At 32.3% G+C, this 14724-nt stretch overlaps 1 protein-coding gene across 1 annotated transcript in view; it reads left to right on the top strand.

The window, feature by feature from the left end:
• Positions 1 to 14402, top strand: part of Pcdh15 (protocadherin related 15) — a 942952-nt gene extending 928550 nt beyond the window's left edge. The window contains 2 exon segments of the mRNA XM_047552806.1: positions 12425 to 12533; positions 13548 to 14402. Coding sequence (XP_047408762.1) covers positions 12425 to 12533; positions 13548 to 14402 — 964 coding nt within the window.
• Positions 14403 to 14724: the final 322 nt, after the last annotated feature.

Genomic DNA, 14724 nt, shown 5'->3' with positions numbered 1-14724 from the left:
CAGTAGATTAGTGTTGTTTGGCATTTTATATTTTGAAGTAGTAATGAGAACCATAAAATCATCATTCTCATGAAAGCTGTCACAACTTGTTTCCTTACATTTCATTATCTTCTTTTCTTTCAAGTCTTTTCCTTCTCTACCATTTTCAACAAAGCAGGGGAAATAACTCACTCTCAGAAGACAGGAAAAATCAGCAAGTTGTGATGCCCTTTTCTTCCAATACCTTTGAGGCTCACAAACCAGCTCATATAGATGGATCACTTAAAAACAACCAACAGAAGTCTACAAGAAAATTCACATTTCTATCTGATAAGGACAACTTAAGTACCTCTAATCCCCTTTATAAGGAAAAGATAGGTCAAATATCTACACATTCAGACATTTCCTTGAGAACAGATTTTGAAGACCCATTTTTAGTGCAAACACAAGTCAAGAGTCAGTCCCTGAGGGGCCCAAGAGAAAAGATTGAGAGGATGTGGAACCAGCCAGTCAGCTTACCTAGAAGACTCATGCGGAAGGTTCCAAACAAACCAGAAAGCATAGATCTGATGCAATGGCAGAACACCAGGCAAAGAGCTGAAAATGAAGGCCCTGGAACCTACTCCAACAAGAATGGTAGTAACAATCCATTGTTTACAACTGAAAATATAGATCTGACAGAGAGAGAAGAAATAAGGCAAGGAGAAATACCAGCTGTAAAAGAAAAAGAGCAGTTGAAATCTCTAGCTTCAGACTCTTCATTTTCCTCTTCTTGGTCTCACTTAACTTTCTCCACTTTGCCAACTATTTCAAGAGCTGTGGAACTCAAATCAGAGACTGATGTCATCCTTTCTCCTGCTGACTGCTCCTTGGAACTTTCTCCTCCAAGGCCTTGCAGTTCAAATTCTTCAGTCTTTAAGAGACAGACACTCCCTTGTATGTTGGATATTGAAACCAAAAGGAACATTTTTGAAAATCTTTCCCATCCACCTAACATCTCTCCCTCCTCTCATTCTCTTCCCTCTCCTCCTCCTCTTCCTCCTCCTCCTCCTCCTGGTCCTCCTCTTGTCCTAACCCCCTTTTCTCTTTCCTTTCCTCCTCCTCCTCCTCCTCCTCCTCCTTCTAATCCTCCTCCTCTTCCACCTCTTCCACTTTGTATTCCTACTGTTTCTTCCCCTGATTCTTTTTCTCTACCTCCCTTTCCTCCTCTCCCTCCACCACCTCCTCCTCTTCCAGGTCTGCGGCCACCTTCAGCTTCAGTTCTATCCACAGAGGGTATTCGTATACCAGATGTTAAGTGCACTACAAGTATAACTCCTTCCAAGGAAATTAAATCTGCTACAAACCAGCTATCAACATCAAAATTGGTGTGTAATGCAGACCCTCAGAAAGAACCAAAAGGCATACTCAAACATATTAAAAACTTAGCAGAACTTGAAAAGTCAATAGCTAACATGTATAGTCAAATACAAAAGAACTGTCCACCCACAAACATCTCAAAACTTCAAACTTCTTGCGCTTCAGAGATAACAAATATGGAAATCACATCTGAACAAAACCAGGAGAATTCAAACAATACTGTGGAGGGAATTGAAAAACAATCTCCCAGTCAATCTACTGCACTGTAATGTTGATTTTCCTATTTTAACTGGGAATCTTTTGTTGATCATATCTTCAAGTTGAACATCAAATTTGAACATCAAAGAAGATTCCACTGTTTTACCCCAAATTCAATACAATGCTGTTTTTTCCATATTTTTAATTTAAAAATTATTAACTTCATCACTACTCATATAGTAGATTTACCTTAATTTTCTTAACTACAAAGTAGCATTATTTGTCCTACATTTATTTAAAAAGTAAGTAATTTTAATCTGTTTTTGATGGGGAGATATGGGCATGAAAGTTAGATACCCAACCTCAACAAAAAGGATTGTTTATCATGTTGATGCTTTTATTTTACTTTTTGATCATAGTTTCACATGAATGTTTCAGGAAAAAGGTAGCCTGTTACAAATAAGCTAAACGTGATAACATAGATTCTGGGTTTTTTTGTTTTGTTTTGTTTTCCTTAAGCCTATGTATTTGGTAGGAAGAAGTACTTCCAAAGTAAAATGCTATGTACCTAGAAATGTAGAGGATGACAGACACAAGGTGTTTCAAAATAAACCCCAGGTGCTATAATATGTAGTCATCTGTTTTCTTTTAAGAACATCCTTTACTCTGGCTTGCTTTTGTCTTACTAGTATGCTCATAAATTTGATAACTCTTTTACTTTTTTTCAATTGCTGTCTTATTTATTTCTCATTGTGCATTCCCTTCTCTTCTTTATAATGCAAATAAATCTTGAGACGTTGACTTTTGTAAGACATTTTTCATTGTTCCCACAAATGTTTAAATGCTATTTAATTTTGCTGTGTCACATTATTATATCATCTCTTTAATTATAATTTTAAAATATTCTCCTTCAAAGAAAATATTTATGTCCAGTTTAATAAATGAAATAATATTAACTTTAATACAAAATCAAGAGGTATTATATTTAGTGAACTGTCACCAGTTTTATTTAGGCCTTTGCTTCTTGTTTTCAGCAAGAAGATAAATCTTATTCTATGGAAAGATAGTTCTAAAATTATAATAGTTATTAGTATCTTAGAGCTCAATTTGTTAAATTCCTAAAACATTAGCTAAACTTAAGACATTCTTCCTAATTTCTTCATGATACTTACACTTTCACTGAGTGTATTTTAGCTCAATTATATATTTATACATGCATATGCATATTATTGTATACAATGATATATATGCATGTTTGCATATGTGTATATAATGTATAGTATGTGACCATCAAGTAATTGGTTTGTTTTTCCCATGAAACATGTGCAATGAATTTCATTTACTGGAAATCCCTATTTTGAATAGAAGTATAATTATTTGTTTAGCACTGGAGTTTTAATATTTTAGAAGATATGTCTGACCAGAGACAGGTACATTTGCAAATTAGCTCTATATGTATGTTCCAGGATATAAGAGAATTGCAAATAAGCTATGATTGTTACCATATTTCAAAGAAATAAGAGAAACTTCCATGAAAGTTAAGCTTGATAGTTAATTGTTTAAGTATATTCACATAATTTGAGGGACCTCCATTGTGCTGTCTCAGAGATTTCTTCAGCTCTGATATTATTTGACATTTCTTCAGGAATTTGATCTGGCATTCCTAATTAACAAGATAAGATTTTTTTAAAAAATCTGTTGTAAGTTTAAATAGTTTCATTAGCCCATCTGCTTCAGATTCTTTTCATCCAAAACAAGAGTAATTTCTTGCTTGGGGTTCTTGAACATGATTTTTTTCTCTCTTTCACTGAAAAACTTCAGTTGGAGTTTTTGTTGGCAGCTGGTCATATGCATGAGAACTTGTGCTATTTGGCGGACTCTGACAAGGTATTATTCACAATTGTGTGAGCCTTTAATGTGAGTGTGTGTACTTTTAAGCTAATTTCTACCAACTTCTTACAAATGTGAAACTTAGAATTCCTTGATAATGAAATTTCTAACTAGTGACCAATGACATGTTATATGAAATTCAAATAATAATTTTAATAATAATAATAATTGTAAGTACCTAAGCCTTATTTAATTATTACTTTGCCTTTTTCTATAACACTTTAATATTTGTATAATCTAAATTTTTTATTAATATTTTATACTTTCACATGAAGCATTTATTCTGTTTTGTACTTAATAGTCCTTCATTGACACATTGCGTTTGGAGTTCCCTGAGTTCCTCATAAATATTAATTAAAATATCTTCTGTAATATGAGACCTATAAATATTGAGTATACAAATACAAATGTTCTTCCTCTCCTCAATACCTAATCTCTACAACCTGACAATCAGTCTCTAGAAAGGGAACATTCTTCTTTATTTATTAATCAAATTAACACACAAGGAACCATTAGATATCTTATTTAAAATACATAGACAGGATTATCATACATTTGTTCTTATTGTTAAAAATAAATGTAGGGGCTGGGATTGTGGCTTAGTGGTAGAGTGCTTGCCTAGCATGTGTGAGTCACTAGATTCAATTCTCAGCACCGCATATAAATAAATGAATAAAAAATAAAGGTCTATCAACATCTAAAGTTTTTTAAATTAAAAAAATAAATGTAATAAATATCATTGAATATAAGCTACACTAAAATGCATCAATATTATATTACTAATTTTATAACTATCAATAGTCATGGTTTGAAAACATACAGGTAATTATAAATATTGATCCTGTTATGTAATACTTTTAAATATATTTCTTCATTTGAGCTAAACCAAGCAATATTAATAACTTCCTGAAAGGCAAAAAAAGATTAATGAAAACAGTATTTTTCTATTTCTAGTATTTATGGAAAATATTGATAATGAATAGAAATTGAAATATCTAGAAAATAAAGTTTCATTTTGTGTGATGTACATGACTCATTTGTCATTATTAAAACCAGAATATGAGTTTTCTCTAATTCATCTCTAATAGAAATTAAATAGAAATTGAAAATGTCTAAATTTTTAAAAGCATTAGAAGGATGATCATTCCTATAAATGTTGGGAGAAACATAGGTACTGTATAAAATGTACTATAAAACTCTTTAAAAAATTGTTTAAGTAGGATTATATTAACTTTATTACCAAAAGTTTCAGCAAGTTGTTTTAACAACTTAAGATGCTTTCAGAAAAATAGATTTATCTGTCTTATGAAGACATAGGATTTTTAAAAAAATATTTTACAGAGGTTGTTTTGTTGGACTTACTAATAAATTTTCACTACAGTAGTATATTAATTTCATATAGCATGATCAACAGCATCAGTTTAATACTTTAAGTTAACTGTTTAATTCATAATAAATATAAATTTCTCACAGTGACATTCACATTAGATATGCTATGATCTTTTGTCTCTCTCAAGTATGGTCAAATATTTCACCAACTTGTAGTCCATGTACTTAATTAAGATTTATGTAATATTGAATATTTGGCTATTGTATCTTTAATGTTTTTATTTTATTTCTAATGATGTAATTCACCCTCAAAGGGTAGTTAATATTTTTACTCATTAGTCTTAGAACTAAGTTGACATAAACAAAAAATATACCTTAACATCATTTGGAAGATGATAGTCTATTTATGGAGGTAATTTTTCATCTTGTGTCCACTGACATTCTTCATGTAAGAAACATATCTTTTTCCAAATGACTACTTTATATAGATCGAGACTTGTATAGGACAGAGATATATTAGATTATTGTTATCCCAATTGATCACGACAGAGTCAAAGTTTGTATTGTTATACACTATTTAGATAAAATAGTCTTTGTATGTTCTGTTGTTCATACCAAATGAGGGTCTGGGGTGAACTGATTTTAGTAATTCAGGCATGAAACTGGTCTTGTCCATGCCACAAAATACATTTCCCAGTGAGACAGTTATTAGTAAAAGTTATCTTTTTATTTCAGTCAGATTCTTTTTAATGGCCCTTATCTATAATTTTCTCTAATCTGAAAATCTGGGTGTTTAATTCTGCTTTCTTTATTTCTGCCTTTCAGGAGAGGTTATGCACCAGAGGTAAGGGATTTATGGTGTTATATCAAGATTCCTGAGAGATCATCTGTGTAATAGGCAGGACTAATGTACATTGTTCTGAACCAAGATTATTATTCTTCAATTCAACCAAAACCTGTTAATATACTCTTCTATTTATTTTCTTTCATACATGTTGCTTCTTTTCTTTGGGGTTTTAAGACTATGATTCAATGGATAAACAAATATATTTTCAAGGATAAATTTTTTTGTCCTGAATTACAGTTTCTCAGTACTGTCATACTCCTCTAAATTCTTCTTTCTAATACCATAATCTAACTTAGAAATTGTGGGATTGCTTAAAGTTTGGTTTTATTACCAATCTAAAGTTTTATCACTCTATTGGAGTGGAGTTTGACTTCTTAAATAGTTAAATAAGTACATAACCTAAACGACTTATATTTTAGAATGCATAAATCCTAGATTATGTAGAAATCAAGTTGAATGTTTACATGAACAGCAGTTTATACTATGTAACAGATATCATCAGCATTTTTAACTGAAACTTCCCTTCCCTTTAAATGAGCACCATAACTAGATTAACTCAATAACAATTGTATTAAGGAATGTCTACCCTTCAAATAAATAGTTGCCTTATTGCCCATGTCTGGCAGATGTTTCATTGATGAAATTATCTCCCAGAATCTCTTACTCGCCTTTCCAGTGCTTTCTTTAAGATATGTTACACAACTATGAAACCCCTAAGATTTGATAATCCTAAATTTGAACTTTGTCTTGTTCTCATCTGGTTAAAGTCTAAATTATCATGAAACTAACCAACAGAGATTTTAATTAGTCTCTTAAATCAGTATGAGTGAAAGAGGGAAGAGGTAGGAAGAAATCTGCTCCCCACCCCCAAATCTGGGGAAGAAAGATTTCCCTATTTACAGAAGACTTTGTGGAAAAAAATGCTTTAGTACAAGCCATCCACTTTGATAAGCAGGAGAAGGAATGGGGACCTTGTCTTGAATATGATCTCTAATACTTTACAACCATATCATTCTATGTGTACTACTGCTCTTCCTAATGAATCTGATTACATTTAACATGACTGGAAAGAAAAAGAGAAGGGATGATTTAAAACAAAGCTCTTGTTAAAAATAATTATGTCACACTTAAGTGCTCTTTGAACATACAACTCTTTGAACTATGAAACTTAAAGCAAAAATCTTTGTAGATTCTTTTTTATTAAGGTTATTAAATTTGGTGCTAATTTTAAAAATTATGAAATTAAACAATTGAATCCTTTTTTACTTAATGTTCCAATATAGAGAATTAGCCAAAATATTATTTGATGTTTTTGATGACTGCCACATAAATAATGAATCATAATCCCAAAGTAACCAGTTTTAAGCTGTCGCCTTTTTTCCCTTCTCTTCTCAACCATAACCTCTCTTTTCCATCTGAATTATTTTGTAAATCTTTTTCTTTTAATTTCTTTGGCAGCAACAACAACTGCTGAGGCCTTCTCTTCTTAAACCAGAGGTATCAATTTTCACTTTCTTTTCAACCTTACTAACCCTTCCCAATATATTTATGTGACTTTAAAACTTTTATGTTCATCTTACATGTAGACAAAGTGTGGGTGGCTGCTAGTGTGGTATAATTCTACAAATGAGAGAAAAGCTACCTTTAAATTGAAATACACAAACAAGTCACTTCCCCACTGTTGGATGGTAACCCAAATCCCTATGTGACGCTTGTAGACATTAGGCAAATAATTGTCTTTACTCTTATTAAAAATAAGCCATCATTGAATGAAGCAATTCATGAATTTGATCGGTAGTAACTTGTCTGAGTATATAGCGATTCATCAGATCCATTCCTGAAGTCAGACCTAGATTAGTCAAATTCTAAAAGAATGCTAACATCTGTCCTGATTCAAAATACTGCTTTTTGGCACATGTGTATTGCACAGTGTCTGTGATTTTTTTTTTCTTGCAATGTGAAAGATTTTCAATGTCATATGATAAATGCATAGTATTCATATATATTTAGTATGTCTACATACTGACAAAATTAAAAATAATGTAGGGATAGTTTAAAATATTTATTTTCTTTGTGATAAATTCAGTTTTTTATAAGCTCCATCTATAAATATTTTATTCCTTTTCCTTAAGAATAGAATCCTACCTTTTCTAAAAAAGGCATTTCTTGCTTAGAATTTACTCCTTATAATCTGGAGATTAAGTGGCAAGGATATCCAGGTTTTACAAGATTTTTAACAAAAATTGCCATGAAGAGAAGACTTCCTAGAACATTGAATCAGAAAACTCAAGGTCAAATCCAAATGCCAATTATTAACTGTAAAACCCTTGCACAATATGCATCCTCCTGAACATCAATTTCATAAAAATTGTTAGCAGTAATGTCCAATATATAAAGATCTAGTTCAGCAATTGAAATGTAGCAGGATAAAATTCAGTAAATGATAGTTAAAATAGTTGTTTTGGTTTGCATAGGTATGTTTATAATAATAAAATCTAAATGAATTTTATTTTCTCTGATCAGTAACAAAAATATAATAAAATTAAATGTTTAATCTACCCATAAAATCAATTTTTAGTATGTTATTTTGCATGATTTTCTAAAATTTAGTATTTACCAACTAAGGGAATGCCAAAAGAGACTGCATGGTACAATAAAGAGGAGCAGCATTCCATTGACTGTTTAGGTCAATTCAGCACTCTTCACAGTCACTGGGTAGTTCATCTATTTCTTCTCTCTTTCTTTTTCTATGTCTCTCCTCCCACCTTTTTTGTTGCAGTACTAGGGATTAAACCCAGTGACATGATAATACTACTATTAAATCTACTACATTTTTAGTGCTTTTTAATTTTTATTTTGAGACAGGGTCTTGCTAAGTTGCCCAGTCTGTACTTATATTTGGGATCCTCTTAACCTCAGTCTCTAAACTCACTGGTGTTAACAGTGTGCACCACAGTGCACAGCACTCTGTTTCTTTTTTTTTTGAGTAGTATAAGCATCCAACAGGCATACTTCAAGTCAATCTTTTCTGTTAATTTTTATCCCCTCTTTCCCAGCAAAGTCACTGCAGAGTGACTGAGTCAAGACTCAAGCCTCTCCCTGAGTGTCCTGGGCTCCTTTGCCAGTCTTGTCTCTCCTTTATTACATTGTCAAAGCAATTGATGCTGCTTGTATATAATGTAGTTGGGAAGAGCTGAACCTTATTCTCTCTCTAGGAAAAAACTACATGTCCATATTAAAATTCTACTTTAAAACCATTTGAAAGTCTTTTCTTAGTGTCTATATGTTATATTAAACACACATTGATCAAGAAGTGTAAATGTATTAGTTCTGAGATTTGTTTCATTTTAAAAGAATGAAACTGTTACATTATTAAATGACTCAAAAATCTAAGCTTACCATTGTGTTACCATCATCTTTTCAAAAATTATTTAGTGTGAACAACTTACATCTAAACTATAACTTTGTTCTAATTTCTTACTGGTCTCTCTTACCCCCATGCCATGCTATGCTTCTTATTTTTTGTTGTTGCTGTTGTTGTTGCAATAAATCCTATTGCTACAAAGAAGTGCAAATCCTTCCTTATGGTTAGGTATTAAGAATTTATGCACATATCCACCAGCTCTCCAGAAGTTCCTTCATGACATCACCCAGACATTGATTTCCATTCTCCTAACTAAACTACTCAAGTGGCTTATAGCACACACATTAGTTTGTTTTTTTAATATACAAGTTGAATAATACAGTATGTTTCATTCCTACCTGACCTCCTTTGCTCATCATTCTGTTGGAGAGATTCACCTGTGGGTGTGTGATGTAGTGTATTTAGTTAATGGACTTCATTAGTTCCAATATTTTGCAATCATGAATAATGTATTTTGGTGCACAAATGTACATATTACTCTTGGGTATATAATTATAAATTGAATTTATTTGAAAGATAGATGCATGTGTTTTATTTACTATTACTGACAAACGTTTTCCCAAGGGTCTTACCAATTTATCATCTCTCCAGAATTGTAGGAGGGTCCCAGTTACTCCATGTTCCTCCCAACACATGGTATTTTTATTATTACTGTTTTTAATTTTAGTAATTTTCATGGGCAAACTGATCTCATTTTAACATCATAATTGAATATCTCTGCAATTGGTTCAAAATGTTTGTAAACTATAAAGTTATTAGGTAGCATATTAGTATAGCAGAAAAGTTACAAACTTAAATAACTATAGGAACCAGAGAATGCAGTTTATAGATGCAAAAATAAAGGCAGGTGCCAGATTTAAGATGGTAATGGGTATAGTTGTAAATAGTATGGTTGGGTATGATGCAGTAACCAAGAGAGAATATGCTTGCTGGAAGTTATAGTACTACCACCTATATCTTTGACATGTAGAAATATAGGCTTACTGCTGCCATTTTTCTATTTTTCAAGAGAAAGCAAAACCCCATTTTTTGGGGGGAGTGGTACTGGGGATTGATCTCAGGGGCACTCGACCACTGAGTCACATCCTCAGCCCTGTTTTGTATTTTATTTAGAGACAGGGTCTCGCTGGGTTGCTTAGCACCTCACTCTTTCTGAGATTGTCTTTGAACTCTAGATCCTCCTGTCTCAGCCTCCTGAGCTGCTGGTATTACAGGTGTGTGCCACCACTCCCGGGAAAAATCCATATTTTTGATGGCATTCTCTAAGGGTTGGTGGCAACTAATTCAATATTTTTAATGATTTTGGCCAATCTTAGCATAACTAAAAGTCATTATCTGTACTTACCTGCAGGTTATAAATTTCCACACTTCCTAAATAATATATTTCTGCCATCAGAGAAGTACAATTTTTCCTCACTCATTACTATGCCTGTATTAACAAAATTAATTTTTAGGAATAGCATATAATCTTAAATAAATATCAACCCATTTTCCTGTGGATAGCTATGCTTTTTTCCTCTTATTCTATTGCAAATTTAATTTGGTTAGCCATTGACTCACATGTTAAAAAAGAATTAAAAAGGCAAATACAAGGAAATTGCATTTAACATTTAATAGTTATTGAAAATTATTTTAATAAGTAATCCTCAGGGAAAAAAATATTTCTTTAAGAACATAGTTTGAAAACAATGGTATTATCTGGCATTTAGAATAGAAACATTGATAGGATCCCTTTGTTTAAATAAGGCCTTTGCCAGGTGCAGTGGTGCATACCTGCAATCCTAGTTACTCATTCAGGAAGCTGAGACAAGAGGATGGCAAGATGAGGCCCACTTGGGCAATTTAGCAAGACCCTGTCTCAAAACAATAAAAAAATTTAAAAGTCTTAAATCCTGAATTAGCATTAAGTATCTTAAAATGTAAACAGCCTTGGGAGACATCACACATTAACTCAGATACTTATTAGTGTATAAACTATTATTAATATCAGAAAATTTTAGATAAAGAGTTTAAATGAATGGAAGAATAGTGGGTACCAGAAAACCATTGGTAAAAAGATAAAAACTTGCTACAGATAATGTATACTTTTCATCAATGTTTAAGTCTATTAATAATGTAAATCATGATAGTTAATTTTAACTGCCTATTTGTAATTTTAAAAGTCATCCAGGAATAAGTGAAACTACTCATTTGAAAATTTTAACAGATTTTTAATTAGAAAAAAATTATGTCCCCTTCCCTTAAGTAAAGTCTAGTAATATAATCTTATTTTTTGTAAAGTATTTGCATCCAGAAAACAAACAAAAAAAGGAATATGTTAAAGTAACACTTTTAATTATAGTTATTTTGGCAGGAGTATTTTCAGAATCATCAAATTCTAGGTGTGGAAATCTTACTTTGAGCTGAAATGTGATAAGAACTTGTTTTCAAATGTAATTTCTCTTTTTGAACAATAGGAGTTATCCATGGAGTCTGGAATTGATCCTGGCCAGGAATATGGACAAGATTATTACAGTTATGAGCATGGGTACATCTTCAGATTTTTTATTCAGAATATTAGATAATATTTACAAATAATAGGGAGCCAATTATTGATTATTTTACTAGCATTTATTGTTTCAAAGTCATTTCATTAATTTTATATTTAAAAATGAGTAATGTATCTGACTTTGATTTCAATCAAATTTTAACCATTTTTATATTTGATATATATGTAATTCTAGAAATGTTTTTAAATTATTCATATTTATCTAAATTAGAAATAAAACTCAAACATATTTGCTCAATTCCTGAATTCACCTTTATTTTCATATGATATGTTTAACCCTTTTTAAAGCAGTCTGGGTAAAGTTTTGCTCACAAATGATTAAGAAATGGAAAACATATTTAGGAATCCAGTAACAAATATTTCAAAGCTTATTTCTACACATGTACACTTCACTGCTTAAACAAATGTAAAAGAAGAATGTAAATCCCATTGTTGACCACCATGTTTGAAGTAAAACTTTACTATAAATATGAAGACTTTATGTTCTGAATTAGCTATTACACTTTTGAAAGGAACCTATTTTGTATCCTAAGTTCTTCAGTTAATTAAGGAGCATTATGGCTTTTTTTTTTTTTTTTTTTTTTTTTCTCATTCTAGTCTCTCAAAACTTATATCTGAAATAACTCAACTCTCTTTATTATTATTCCAGGATACCATTATGGCAAAAATCTTTGGTCATCAGGTAGTAGTTCTTACCCTATAGTTTTGTAGCTAATTTAAAAGGAGTCTAGTAGATGCTGTATAAATATCTGTAGACTGAATGATGAAGAAAAAGAAGAAAACAGAGATCATGGTAGATTCTACACACACCACAGGAAAAAACACTTAAGGTTTTAAGTTTCTTTTATAGGTATGAAATGCCTCAATATGGAAGTCGACGTCGATTGTTACCACCTGCTGGTCAGGAGGAATATGGTGAGGTGGTTGGTGAAGCTGAGGAGGAATACGAGGAGGAAGAGGTAATCACCATAATTCCATTATATGGGATAATATTAAAAGAGCAACATTTTAATCCTATTTGACTAACAGTATATAGAATATTTCCATCTTTAAGAAATGCTATTTATTTTCTACTTGTTTTCCATAGAAGTTTAATAATGCTGGTCATTTCATTGCTTTATCTGTGGAGGGAAATTAATTTTAATAGTTTAATCTGTTCCCTTCCATAAAATGTTAAAAACATCTGGAAATAGCTACAATAATTTTTTGTTTTCTAAATTGTAAATGTTGCTCCATGAATATAATATATAATCAAATATATAGCATAAAATCAAATATGTTTAAAAATTATACAATACAATGGATACTTTTGTTCCTATACTGTCTAGCATATATAAAAATCATGAAAAACAGTCTCCATCTTTCAAGCATTGGACAAGGATAAAAATATTTCTACCTTCATATTTGAGGAAATTATGTAATCATACTAAATTAGCATGAATCACTTTATCAAATTCTTTTTCTAAAATATTAAATTGGCAGATTTAGCCCCTCTCTCTCAATAGTGATCAACAAATGAACGGCAGGGTAGGTCTAACCTGTTCAAAATTTAAGAAAATAGTCAATTTTAATGTAAACTTTTAGATAAACTGGCAAATTTTCATGACCTTAAAAGACTTTTTATAGACGTTAGCTAAAGGGAGACACACAAAGCTCTTTGCCAAAATCTAGAGCTAGGAAAGGAAGGAGATACTTCCTATTTCTTTCTTGATCTAAGATACAAAAACATTTGAATAAAAAAATAAAAATCACTAGTTTTTGTAGATAACCAAGAGTAAAATAGTTTACTCACACTGAATCTACCTCTGTCTACATGTAGTAGAGAATTTTGTGATGCTTTCTGAAATCTTGTTATATTATTTGAGTAAAGTTATCACCCTTCATATTCATTTCTACTGAATTTATATGTGGGACAAGATCATACCATAGCTATCCCCACACTGACACTTCAATTGCATTCTCACAATTTCCAGGAAAAGCCAAAGAAAATTACAAAACCAAAAGTTGTAATTAGAGAGCCTAGTGAGGAGGACGAGGAAGTGGTAGTAACTATTGAAAAGCCGCCTGCAGTGGAGCCCACATACACAACATGGAAGAGGGCCAGGATATTCCCCATGATCTTTAAGAAAGTCAGAGGACTAGCTGATAAAAGAGGTGTCATTGACCTTGAGGGTGAAGAGTGGCAAAGACGCCTGGAGGAAGAGGATAAAGATTATCTGAAACTAACTCTAGACCAAGATGAAGCAACAGAAAGCACTGTAGAATCAGAGGAGGAATCCTCCAGCGATTATACTGAGTACAGTGAAGAAGAATCTGAGTTCAGTGAGTCTGAGACCACAGAAGAGGAATCTGAGTCGGAGACACCCTCTGAGGAGGAGAGTTCCACTGAAGAATCAGAAGAATCTGAATCCACAGAGTCAGAAGGAGAAAAAGCTAGAAAAAACATAGTGCTCGCAAGAAGAAAGCCCGTTGTGGAGGACATCAAGGAAGTCAAAGGCAGAAGAGAGGAGCCACCTAAAGAGCAAGAAGAACCCACAATAGAAGAAGAAGAGGAACACCCAGGAGGAGAAAGTGACCTGGCCCCTGTGGATGAATCTGCAGACCTTGAAGCTCAGGATGTCCCTGAGGAGGGCAGTGCAGAATCTGCTTCTGTAGAAGGAGGTGTAGAAAGTGAAGAGGAATCAGAATTAGGCAGTAGTAGTAGTAGTAGTGAAAGTCAGTCTGGAGGTCCTTGGGGCTTTCAGGTACCAGACTATGACAGAAGCAAGAAGGCACACCAAAGGAAGTCTCCAGGAGCAAACTCTGAAGGTTACAACACAGCCCTCTAAAAGAGATCACAGTAGGTGGGATTTTGCAGTGATGAATGCTCCTGTGTGCAGTGCCTTCTGTGTGTTCTCTGAAATGACTCTTGAAGGGGAGTTAATTGAATATGATTTTTATGTGACTTAAGATCAGAAACTTGCCAGAAAAGTAACACACTGTATCCAAACAGATTTGTATATTAGAATATGTTAGATTAAAACAGACTAATCTTTCCTATACTAGTAAATAGAAACACATGTAATCAGCTGGTCAATGCTTACTATTTTTCAGCAGGATTTTTATTATTCAATATGACATTATGTATTGTCAGCAATACCTCTCTGTTGT

Source organism: Sciurus carolinensis, chromosome 5 (genome assembly GCF_902686445.1).
Source record: "Sciurus carolinensis chromosome 5, mSciCar1.2, whole genome shotgun sequence".
NCBI lineage: Eukaryota > Metazoa > Chordata > Mammalia > Rodentia > Sciuridae > Sciurus > Sciurus carolinensis.
This window is presented reverse-complemented; position numbering and strand designations above follow the sequence as displayed.